We start from the raw sequence: 13271 nt of genomic DNA, 5'->3' as shown, positions 1-13271 counted from the left end.
AAGTCATTTATGTTTCAAAGGATAACGTATCAATGTTATAAATGTTTCATCGATTTAACTTTGCTCGCTTTCCCTTGGAAGTGATTCCACTTAAATCAGATAATTTCCTAATATTTTATTTGGAGACTGTGTCTTTTATTATTCAAAGATGAATGATGTTGAGACATACTTTCCAACCAAATATCTTTTTAATGGTTTACATAGACAACACCAGGCAAAAAACGCATTCTATTTTCCTTCTATTGTAATAATCTCTCACTATAACATTTGAATTATTTTGGGGACTAGTCTTTTCTACATAGTAACATAGGAATATTTATATAACAGGACTGCATTATTTGCATTTATTTCTTAATTCTGCATTTTTTCTATACACGTCAATCAAATGGGAAAGAGTATTTGCATTTTCCAAATTAGAATGAAATCACATTTCAATACAGTCATTTTTCAAAATCAAAAATATGTGGAAACTGTTTTATATCAAATTCAACAGATTAATCCACTCTTCCTTATTAACATGACACAAGAAAACACTGACTGATTAAATGTCTGCTTTTGAAATAACAGGCAGTCCTTGACTTGCAATGGCCCTACCTGAGTCTACTTATGACTGAGATTCAAGATTTATTTTGTTCCCGTAGTGCCCCCTCCCTCCCTATAATCATGTGACCAAACATAGCACTGTCACATGATCTTATTTTTATGATGGTTTGGCCAAAAGCCAGCTTTTATTTCTGGTTTATAGCAAAAATGGCACCCAATGCAAAGCATTGGTTCATTTAATGACGGAGCTGCTCCAAAAAAGATCATGAAATCATGACTGACCTATTTTATGACTGAATGGAATGTCTCATTTGTGACCATCTTTCCTTATTTGTCATGAAATATTTTCATATTTGTTGAACTGTCCTTGCCAGATTTTTGAATGAGTTTTGCTTGAGTTTCCTTACTTGGAGGGGGGAAGGTATTGTTTTAAATCTCTACTATTCAACTTAAATTTCCTAAATTAAATTGAAATTATCTTTCTAATTATATGAAATATCTAAATGTTCAAACAGAAAAAGTATTCCCTGTTAAATTGCTTAAATTAATACATCTGCATCAAAGAAGTTTCAGGATTTAAAAAACTTAGCAAAAGAAATAGCAGCAGACTGCTTGCTAGCCTAGAATTAACTTCAAATATCATTTACACATTCACAGATTTTTATTTGCGCACCTACAGAGAATGTTGTCCCAAAATAATTTTGGGGTGAAAATAGCCCAATTTTTTCACCAGCAAACATGCCACAACATAAATCTCCATTCCATTTGCTGTCATAATAACTGAAATAAAGCTACTTTAACTTAGAACATCTGATAAGAGAGTAGGTTGGCGATGAATCCTCAAAGGAGCAGAATTAAATAGTCTGTTTTAGTATTTCTCCTCTGCTCTTCATACATATATAAAGAGAAGTGATAACAAAAGCACTTGCCTGCTTATTTATCTAAAAGCCAAATCCAGTGGTGGATTATTATCGGTATGATCTGGTTCTACGAACCAGTGATGGCAGTGCAGAAGGCTCTGCCCACCTGCCCCGGATGCTTCTGCACATGCACAGAAGCTTCTGCGCATGTGCAGAAGTGTTGTGTGCACAAGTGAACCAGTAGCAATGGAATTTAGAACCCATGACTTCCCATATTTCAAATAATTGGAAATATTTAGGTTATAAGCAGGCGGTCAGAATGCCATAAACAATGTCAAACTTACAGTTGACAGCCAGTGTGATATATTGGTTAAGATAATGGAAACTTAAGTTCAACCCTACATTTAGTCTACCTAGGTGATTTGATGACTAATGTACAGTATTGCCTGCCCAATCTACATGATAAATTGTTTTTGTTAGGATAACATTAGTTTTGACATAAAACTTGATACCTGCAACATTGCCCATCGTGGTGACCGATAAAAGGCTGGTTCAAAAGCAATCATCACTTTCATTAAAAAAATTATATCCAAGCAAAGTACCGTGCATAGAGAAGCATGACAGATGTAGTACATAATACACTGCATCGGTGTTATATGGAGCTAATCTAATGGTGCAGAACTGCAGGACTATGGTCCTTGGAAAATTTTAACGTCCATGCAGAAGATGAAAGTGAACCCAAATTTAATGAAATCCATGACAATGGATTTCATTAAATTTGGGAGGCTATCTCAAGTTATCATTAAATCAACAAATAGGGCAGCATAACACCTTGTATTAGATTTTGCTTGAATTATCAATTATAATTTTTCAGACCTTCATGAATATTGAATGGTACCTTCTCTTCTTCCTAATAATGGAGGAGTATCTACTATTAGGCAGTTTGCATGGATTCACAAATGATGCAGTGGCTCACCAGTTAAAGATGCTGACTTGTCAGATGAAAAGCTGACAGGCCAGGTTTGAGACTCGAGTGCTGCATGAGAGGGTGAGTTCCCATTACCTGCCCTAACTCCTGCCTATCTAGGAGTTCGAAAGCAAGCAGATGTGAGTAGATAAATATGTATCATTTTAGTGAGAAGGTAACAGTGTTCCATGCCCCTTTGGCATATAGTCATGCTGGCCATGTGACATGGAAATAATTCAGGCGATGCTGGCTCCTTCAGCCAAGAAACAGATAAGCACCATCGCTAGAGTTGAAGAAGGAAAATAATAATAATAATAATAATAATAATAATAATAATAATAATAATTTATTAGATGTATGCCGCCCCTCTAATAATTAAATATAAAATCTAATTATTAAATATAAAATCTAATTATTAAAACTATGGCTAAAACACATTATCTTAAAAACAAGCAGTAATACATAATCAACACTCAATATTACAATCATACCCACACATAACTTTTAATGGTGAGAAGGGGGGGGCATATGCTAGAAAACCTTTCTCTTTACCTATGGATTCACAATAATTTGTCAAACAATAAACAATTAAAGCGGCAGCAATATATAATATTGGACCTCTGAAAACTATAAGCATGCATATGTACTCAGAACTTGGTTTGCAACTCAGAAGTTGCATTACTGAAATAAATGAACTTTTGCACGATATTCTAATTTTTCAAGTTTCACCTGTACATTACCATAATTATTTAACAAATTAACCCAGATTCTTAGTCAAAGTACAAATGGTCAGGCTCAAATTATCCGTCTTCAGAGTTCAGACACATTATATATTAGATCCCAAGAGAAGGCTCTGGTGCTGGGAAAAATGTAAAGAGAAGAGGATGGCCAGCAGCAAACTATGGCTGGATCCGGCTACAGTGGCAATGAGTGCCACTGTTGGGAGATAGCGCTGGGAGGAAAACTGCTCCTCTCAGTAGATTGTTGACCTTATTTACATAGATTTTCTCCGTGGTTGTGTTCCATCATGGAGCCTTTTGACATGAGGTAAAAGTGGGGGAGAGTTGATGTTTTGGGAGCGCAGACTTCTCTAATAGAGGAGCGTCGCATTCAATCAGTTTATCCCAGGTGCTTGATGGTTTACTCACTTCCAAACGGAATTTGGGATTATTCCAGTTTTTGATGACAAATCAACAGAGGCCTTACTTGCTGTCTAGAATGCAGAGGTGATGATGGCCTCAGGTCACATCACAATTGTGCAGATCCACACTACATGTGGATTCTGGTGAGCCCCCAGGTTCTCGGAGACACTCTAGAAGATAAATTAACAGAAGAAATGCATACTGTACCCCTGGAAAAGAATAAAGAACAAATTCAATTGAGCATGGCTAAAATTCCTTATTAATATTTATTTTGTGGCTGATAAGAGTGGCAAAATATAATTAATGTATATATTTGCAGATAAGTCTATAGAATTTTAGGTGATAAGTTTGGCTTAGCTATATATGGGCTTATCTCCAAGTATATACAATAATACTTCTTTCAAATACTGTACCTCTATACCCCATATACTCAGGTATAATCCATCTGCAGATAAGCTGACTTTCCAATTTTTAATCAAAATACCAACAGTGTGAACGATGGCTTATCTTGAAATGGGCTTATGTGTAGAATGTCATGGATTGTGTGGATTGACACATCCCCAGAGAGCTGGATGGGCAGCTCTGTTTAAAGTGGTATCAGAGGAACATGTAAGGCCACTTTGAGGAATATTCCATATTCCGCTCTGATGACAAATTACCTTTTGTCATTCCATAAATAGCATTAGCATTTTAGATTTATATACTACTTCACAGCATAGTTCCCTCTAAGCTGAGCAGTGAGCAATCGCTCACTTAAATCATCATCAACTCAGAGTTTTCCAAACCTGCCCAGAAGCCGAGAGGGAAAGAGTGAGAGGGAAGGAGAGAGAGAGGAAGAGAGAGAAACAGATAGAAAAAAGAGAGGAAGGAAAAGAGAAAGAAAAAGAATGGGAGTAAGGAAGAGAGAAAGAAACTCAAAATCTAGTTTGAAACTAGCTCAACTATTTAAGTGGCATTTTGATATTGATAGAGTTGCCCTATTATGAGCTCACTGTTAGAGATACACAGTACAGTATTTTATTTTGAAATTCTCTGAGGCAAAACAGGGTGTGTTTTTTATTTATTTGTTTGTTTGTTTACTTATTTATTTATTTATTTAATATTTCTGTGCCGCTCAGTCCCAAAGGGACTGCCGCTCAGACACTATACTTTTCCGCCCACCCCCCAAAAAAATTAGAGGGAACACTGCTTCACAGTGCTTTATAGCCCTCTCTAAACTGTTTACAGAATCAGCATATTGCCCCCAACAATCTGGGTGCTCATTTTACTCATCTCGGAAGAATGGAAGGCTGAGTCAACCTTGAGCCAATGGTGAGATTTGAACTGCTGAACTACAGCTAGCAGTTTAGCTGAAGTAGCCTGCAGTGCTGCACTCTAACCACTGTGCCACCACTCTCATTTGTATCTAATACGCTAGTTCCTCCATCAAGATGAAGCACTCTGTACAATGCAAACATTTCATTTAAGAATGCATTTTCCTGTATATAATTTTTAAAAAACCAGAGGAACTAGTGTGTTAGATACAAATACGTCCATCTTTTTCATCTATTTATCGGAGTCACACAACTAACTCCATTCTCAAAGGAATGTGTATATTGCATTTGGCATTCACAAACTCACACATGACGTTGCAGGAGAAGGATAACGTTGTTGAAAAGTTCTTTGCTGGGAGAGAGCTGATGAAATGGTATTTGCATTTGCAGAAGTCTCCTGGGGCAGATCAAAGACACAGTAGCAACAACTGTACTTGATTGCAACATGCATTTCTCTGTTCCTGGGAGCATTGATTATAATTATGCTAAGTAACTAACTAAAGGTCTTGCATCCTGATTGTCTTATGTACATGAATATAAGCTTTAAATAAATTTAATTACCTTTGAATTAAGTATTTTTTTCTCTTAAGTTAGAAGAGATGCAATTTTAGCTGAAATTCTATATACAAAAACTCAGCCTTTTTAAACAGCCTAGAATGTATTTCTAAATGAATAGACATTGTTAATCATTATGCCTGTACAAGAGAAATATCAATTTAAATATAAACTGCTTTATCTCTTTCAGGAAATTAAGAGTATGTATTATATAAAAATGAACTGTTTGTATATAGATGAAATTGCATCTTAAATAGAACATAAGGAGCAACTGTTATTTATAATGTTCACATTTAACCTCCCAATATACACATCCATCCGAAGATTATGAACTCGGGCTTACAGCAGCACAAATTGTTTATATGAGTGTAAGTTTATTTGACTTTAGGTAAATGTTCATATAAACAGTAAACAATAGATTTCCTGGATCAACAATACAGTGAAAATAGAAACTTAAAGTCTAGATGGGAAGCATAACTATTAGAAGTAGCTATTTTATATTTCCCTAGAGTTTCCCTTCCAAAGTATTTGTTTTTAAAAATCCAAGTGAGAAGCTGGTATTAATGTATTACTGCTCACCTACTGTATAGCCAAACATTTTGCAGTTGGCAGACACTGAGACACACATCACAGGTAAACTGTTAATTTTGCTGGTGATGCTGTCTCTGTTATGTGAGTGTGGTTATGTTACTCTTCTAGGAATTGCATCATATGGTAGCAGCAAGTTTCCTTTTTTCTTCGTAAGCTTTTCATGTTTGTCTGGAATAGCTGCCAATATGCTTTGCTAAGCTATCTAAAACTATTGCCAGTTGTATTTTTGATAGAAAAATATAAAACGGAGGGAATTCATTAAAATATTTGTCACTCTGCTATATTTCTGCTATAATGCCTCTATGTTTGTTGAGGCAGGCAGGATTCCTTTGAGTATCACTTTTTGGGGGTCAAGGGAAAGGGAGGGTCTTGCCTTCTCTTTCTGCTCATGATCCCCATGGACAATTGATGGACCACTGTGTGACACAGAATGCTGGACTCGATGGGCTTTGGCCTGATTCAGCATGGCTCTTCTTATGTTCTTATTTGTCACTCCAGATTTTGACCTTTCCTTCAATATCTGAAGCCAAGTAACCTTGCTTTATTAAAATATTTCTAAACTACCTTTAACATATATAGCCTTACAAGGTGATGTTGAATAAATATTGTATTATTAAAATATTAATTAGATCTGCATATTTTCCAATACCACTTCAACATAAAATTCACTCATGCTTTTAAAGTAGGAAAATGGATGACATTTTTAAATAAGTAAGTCTTGGGAGAACACACTTTCTCCCCAAGAATCAAAGGAAGATGGCCCAGCCATAGCACAGACACAATATAGAACACTGAAGTAGAATTCACCACACTTCAAGCACTCCATCACACCAGCTATAGACTTTACTAAAATCTGCATTTTCCTGCAAGGAAGTCAGTCACAAAGATTCTAGCCCTGAATTAACGCAAAGTGCTTGTCAACCATATTGGGTGAACATAATAGCAAGAACATTTATGGCCTCCATCAGATTCAATTGTTTTAAAATAACGATACACATTCAATTGTGATTATCATCAAGTGGTATGTAGTTGTATGTAATGTAATGTAAAAGAAACAACATAGAATGTATCTTTATTAGTATGGATTTTCTAAAATGATCTGGGGAGGTATACAATTTTGTCTGCCTTCCGAAATGTCCTAAGGCAATTATGTGTACATTTCTGAATATGAATTTCATTAGAGTATATAAGAAAAATAAATAATTTTATTATAAACCCTTCAAATACATACACATATTATACATATTACCCTCTTGTAACTGAGAATTTGTACATCTTTCAGAGATTGATTTTAAATGCATTCATTCAGATATTGCAAAGCTCCTGGCCAATTAGGTCTTTGGCAGTGTGTCAAGAGAGATAAAAGTTGATGATATCAGCCTTGTTCCGAAAGACTTCTGTTGGACTCATTATCATTGTTTGGGACTTATTATGACTGGGAATGAACATAATTCACAGCCGTTAAAATAAAAAGGGGTTTTGGACTTGTTTGTGCTTTATTATTTAACAGGAAGCCTAGATCAGAACAACTCCCCCCCCCCCAAAAAAAGTGGGTGGAAATGTCTGTGCATCTTATAAAGTGAATATTGCAATGGGGAGAGGGATTTGGTCTGGTGATGCTGTTCGCCGCCTGTCACTGTACCGCTGTTAGCGACCGCCGAGGAACGATGGAGCCTTCGCTGCTGATTGGTGGTCGGGTTGCCCTCCTGAAATACTGCCGATCAACTGTTCTAGGCAACGAGGATCGCTGCCACCACTGATTGCCACCACCTAATGGCAGCAGTAATAGGCTGTGGCAGCAGCGATAGGCAGCAGCGATTCTCACCACCTAGTACAGCTGATCGACAGTACAGTGATCCCTCGATTTTCGCGGTCTCGATTTTCGCGAAACGCTATACCACGGTTTTTCAAAAAATATTAATTAAAAAATACTCCACGGTTTTTTTGCTATACCACGGTTTTTCCCACCCGATGACGTCATACGTCATCACCAAGAGTCACTTCTCTGTCTCTTTCTCTTTCTTTCCTGTCATTCTCTTCCTCCCTCTCTCATCACAAGCGTTTTGTTTAGGGAAATTGCCTCAGTTTTAAACGCGAGGCTGCAAAAGAGGGAAGCCTCCGGCGCGCCATTTCCTAAACCGCGCACGCACGGAGGCATAGTTCTTTTTTGACAGCCGAAGCCGCCAGGGAAGGGACTGCATAAAACGCGCGGCCCGGCGTCGCCCTTGCATTCCTGGCTCCATCAATAAACACGCCGCCTCCGCAATTTCGAAAGGAGGGAGCCTCCCGCCCCGCCGCCCCCGCCATTGGCTTCAGCTCCGTGAAAAGTTCAGGCTTCGGACACTCGCCACCGGCTTTGACCGAACGGGGAGGAAGAGAAAGGAAAGAAGAAGGAGAGATGGTTTCCAGTTCGCCTCAGCTCTGGCTCGGGAAAATCGGCCGGGGGCGTTCGGTGAAATAAAAGTGAGCGAGCGGCCGGGCGAACGGCGGGTGGGCGGGTGCCTACGGGGAACGTGGTGGATCGGGCGGGCGGGCGGTAGCGGCGAGGACGCCGGAGGCGCTGGGGGGGCGGGGGCAGCCAAAAATGGTGTTTTTACTTCCGCGCCGCTACATCGCGGAAAATCGATTTTCATGGGAGGTCTTGGAACGTAACCCCCGCGAAAATCGAGGGATCACTGTATTCCAGGAGGCTGATCCAAACACCAATCAGCTGCTCTGCAGCAAATGCTCTAAGGTCCCCGGCGGCAGCATCATCTCAGCTGAGTTGACCAGTAGTGGGCACAACAAAACAGAGCCCTGATGAGCCACGTGCTGGGGTTGTGATAATGTACTGAAGCTGACCAGGCTGTTTGCTGCAATACTGGATGGATGCGGGAGGCAGAGGCAGATTTTTTCCCCTTGTTTTCCTCATCTTTTAAAGCTAATGTGCATCTTATGGTCCAGTGCGTCATATAGTGCCAAAAATACGCTACTTCATAGGCCCATTAATCAAGCATTTTCTATAGATGAAGCCATCTTGTGCTTTCAGAGCCTTGTTTTGTAAACAAGATATATTTTCTAATGAACTTCAGTCTTTAAGTTAGTTTCACAAGCCTTAGCGAATTTTAAAAATATAAAGACCTTGCAAAGCTGATGGGATGAAGAATCTCATCCAGCAATTGGCAGATTCATAGTTCTGAAAGGTTTTCAATCTTAAGAAAAATAAAATTCCAATTTTTTTAAAGAAAAAATGTATTGAAAATATATACATTTAAAAAGACAGTACCTAGTCTTTAGCATGTTTCATACTTATTTACAGTAATATTGTATTGTACAATGTTTTAAATCAGACAAGCGACTTACACAAACAACAATAGAGACAGAAAGAAAAGAAAAAGAGAAAAGAAACATATAAAACACACACCCCGCGGTCTGTCTTGACAGCTATTTCTTATATGTCATATGTTACTTTACATTGTAAAATTCCAATTTTTAAGCTAAAAAGATGACGTTTTGCTAAACCTTTAATCCTGAAAGGCTACATTTACAACTCAGATGGGACTGCCACTTCCAGTGGCTGCAAAAATGAATGTGTATGCTGTCTTTTCACAAAAATGCTGTCTAAAATACATATGGACAACTTCCAGATCTGTCCAGAGAGAATTTTGACAAGTCTTTATATCGCATTTAGCTGCCAATTTCAGCTGTCTGCAAAAAATGCAAGCATTGGCTTTCCTAACCTCACAGAAAATCATATGAATAAAATAACGTTATCATTCGTAATCCATGAGGATAATTTCATTTATTATAAAAATGTTTTTAAATCTGATCTTTGGGACTCTCAGGGGAAGCACAAACCTTATTTTTGTGAAGGCTCTGTAGAAGATAGAGAAAATATCTGGCATTTTCTCCATAGAGGTGTACAATTGGGGCATCTAGTTTTTGATGTCCTAAGTTTGGTGCCTTGGTGAGAGTTTGAGAGTCTGCAAAGGGGGGGGGGGTGATGTGCCAGCTGGGCAACAGGTTTAGATATCATTTGACAAGAGCAGTGCTTGTGTAGATTTGTCTTATTGCCACTTTCCTGAAAGCCTTTTCTATCCGCTTGTAGAGGGAGGGGCTGGACATACAAGGTGATATATGAACGCAAACTGATCCGCTTTAAATCTTGCGTGTACAATCTTTTTAACCAATAAACGTATAGTCGCCTATGTTGTAGGCTCTTTAATAGATGCTTTAATATGACTTTTTTTTTTCATTTTTGCAGACATTACTACATGTTTGACTGATGATTTTACTACTCCTGTAAAGACCGAATAAACAAATCAGATTTCACCAATGCCAGCAACTATCAAAAAAAAAACACCCACGTTTCTGGGAGGTTCTATTCATTCACCAGTACTCTCAATCAATCTTCAAGTTATAAACATTGTGGAAATTTGAAGTAATAGAAGAAACCTATATGCTCATCTGCTCTTTGTCCAGGTGGTAATTTTGAAGACTGAATAATGAAGGATTTTTCTATTTTCTGTTTTTGCTATGAAATCATTATTCCTTAAATTTCAATGTTAAATTTTTCATATTTTCTGATATTATTTCTTGGATCTACTTAATAACTTGCTGCTATGAAAGTTTGAAGACCAACTTTCTGTGCTAAAATACTTGCTTTATCTAATTTTAGTTTGCCAATTATATGTCATCTAAAGGAAGATTCAGCATAGTCACTGAAAGCTCTTCCTCTTAAAAATCTCTTAAATGTAACTTTAATAATCTCAATGTAAAGGTAAAGCTGATCAGCTCCAGCATCTATAACCACTGAGCCAGAATCCCCGTGTGATTTAAAATTTACTGGAAGAAAGTACTGTTTTATTTCATTGTTGCAGAGCCACATTTAGCCAAAGTGAAGGACTTTTGACTAGTAATTTCCTTTTTATATTAAATAAAAAATGCTGTAAAATACAAATTACGTAATATATAGATGAAAAGTGATTATGCTTTTACAGTATCTTTTCCAATATAGCATCATTTTATATTACTTATTTCCAAACTTTATTGTTGTGCACATAACCGAGAATGCCTACTTAACCATCAATAGCACTTTTAAATATTTATATAGTTAAATAAATAAAACAGTAGTAAAACCTACATTGAAATTGCCTGGTAAAATATTATTTCATATCAAGATATATAGTATGAACTTATGGCATTTAAATCTTATTGTGAGTAGTTAAGTGGCTCATGCCAATTCAGGGTTCCTATTTCTGATTGTTCTGTTTGACAAAACTACAAAGTAAATACTTTAATCCATTGTTATTATGAATACTGGCTACTTTATCAAAACAGAACAGTTACTTAACTGATCACCTGGGGAAATATGGCTCAATATAATGATTCATTTCATACTGCACACTACTTATGGTTTGCTCAATCCATCTGCCTGGATTCATGCAATACACTGAATCATAAACTCATGATACCAAGACACATTTCCTGGCAGCTTGTATCAAACCAGTCAGAATTTACAAGCAGAATAATTTCTATATGAAGAAGAATCAATTGGTTCAGGTATACAAAACCTTTTTGTAAAGTGCTGTTTGGGATATCGACGCAAACAAGCAAAGTCCTTGCACAATAGATACTTAGTAATCAGATACCTCTTACTTATGAACACTTGCCAATGCGGACTATCTTTATTCATTTTTTCCTATCATATTTGCTGAATATAGTTCCGAAGTAGAAAAAGTCTCCAAACTGAATTTGAAATCTGAGGATTTTATTGATAACATCCGTGCAGGATTTGCTTTTTATTACCTCATTAGAAGGTAACTGAACCTTCTTCCAGGGTGGTTTTTGACTTCCCAACAGAGCTTATAAACCAAGGGCTTCTTGATTGTTTCCTATTCAAATAGCAATTAGTCCTAACCATGCATAGCTACAATGAATACTGCTGAGTTTTATTACACAAATGCAAGAGAATAGCAAAACTTAGTGCTGTGATGTCTTGGTGTTTTCTGAACTTGGTGGTATCGCAAGCTTAAAGAGCAATTTGGAGGGCAGAACACCAAGGACCTACAATCAAATATTCTATTTGTAAATCTTTTATTTTCATCTCACTAGTAGCAGTAATAGTTTTTAAGGTACTGTACTCTCTTTTTTCAGTCATTTTATCAATTTGTTTGCTACAGATTACCTCCTAGGGTCTGCATAATAGTGATATAATGGAATCTGATAGAATGGATATTTTTCTTGTTCTGCCCTCCACATTGGTCCTGTCTGCTCCTTTCTTTAAATGGGCTTCAGAGCAGATTTAAGGAAAACACCATAAAAACTAGAGAAGGTACATGAGCCACCCAAATACCCATTAATTTCTATGGATCTACACTAAAGTCAAAATCAGTATGTAGTTTTTTAACCTTTATAATTGGTAACAGGCAAAAACACTTATAGATGAAGCAACAATATTTGGGAACAATGTTGGTGGGAATGGGCTGAGTGAAAAAAAACAATTGAAGACATAGCTTTAATTTACCGGTATTTTATTTCTGGTGCTATTTGCAATTAATGCAGCCCTTTTCCTTACATAGAACTGGATATAGCAATTCTAATTCATAACTACTGTACTAAATTGTAGTCATCATAGACACTGGTTTGTATTGGGCCAATTATCTTGAATATAACATAGTCAATGCCTATGCTATGGAGATTCTCAGTCATTAAGGTCGTAATTGTCCCAAAATACTTTCTCTTTTTAAAAAAATATTTATTAAGTATTTACATTAAAAACATGAGTTATACAAAAGTACTTTTTCATTTATGCATTGCATTTTTGAAATATATTACCATATTATGAAAGGTGCTTGGCATGTAAAAGAAGAGATAGAATTGTGAATGTTTTGCAAATGTGCTAAACCAAACAGAATCAAACTGCAACAATCTACTAACAGCAGGTTTAAGGTTTAAATGGTTAAGAAACTCACATGCTTCCGACACACTGTAGGCCAGTGATGGCGAACCTATGCGACAGGTGGCACGTGGAGCCATATCTGCTGGCACGTGAGCCGTTGCCCTAGCTCAGCTCCAACATGCATGTGTGCCAGCCAGCTGATTTTTGGCTCACACAGAGGCTCTGGGTGGGTGTTTTTGGCTTCCAGAGAGCCTCCAGGAGGATGGGGGAGGCCATTTTTACCTTCCCTCGGCTCCAGGGAAGCCTTTGGAGCCTGGGGAGAGCAAAACACGAGCCTACTAGGCCCACCAGAACTTGGATAACAGGCCATTTCCAGCATCCAGAGTGTCTCCAAGGGAGGAGGGAAGCTGTTTTCGCCCT

At 37.3% G+C, this 13271-nt stretch overlaps 1 protein-coding gene across 2 annotated transcripts in view; it reads left to right on the top strand.

The window, feature by feature from the left end:
* RALGAPA2 (Ral GTPase activating protein catalytic subunit alpha 2) overlaps positions 1 to 12748 on the top strand; it is a 205968-nt gene extending 193220 nt beyond the window's left edge. Inside the window, exon 40 of one of the 2 annotated variants that reach the window (XM_070747006.1) lies at positions 10215 to 12748. Coding sequence is in view for 1 of the 2 variants with exons in the window: in XM_070747005.1 (XP_070603106.1) it covers positions 10215 to 10267 (53 nt within the window). In the remaining variant the exon portion in view is untranslated. The remainder of the gene's footprint in view (positions 1 to 10214) is intronic. The other variant, XM_070747005.1, reaches the window with a different exon arrangement.
* The last annotated feature ends 523 nt before the right edge of the window (positions 12749 to 13271 follow it).

This window comes from Erythrolamprus reginae, chromosome 3 (genome assembly GCF_031021105.1).
Source record: "Erythrolamprus reginae isolate rEryReg1 chromosome 3, rEryReg1.hap1, whole genome shotgun sequence".
Classification (NCBI taxonomy): domain Eukaryota; kingdom Metazoa; phylum Chordata; class Lepidosauria; order Squamata; family Dipsadidae; genus Erythrolamprus; species Erythrolamprus reginae.
The sequence above is the reverse complement of the archived record's forward strand: the minus strand, read 5'-3'. Positions and strand labels throughout refer to the sequence as shown.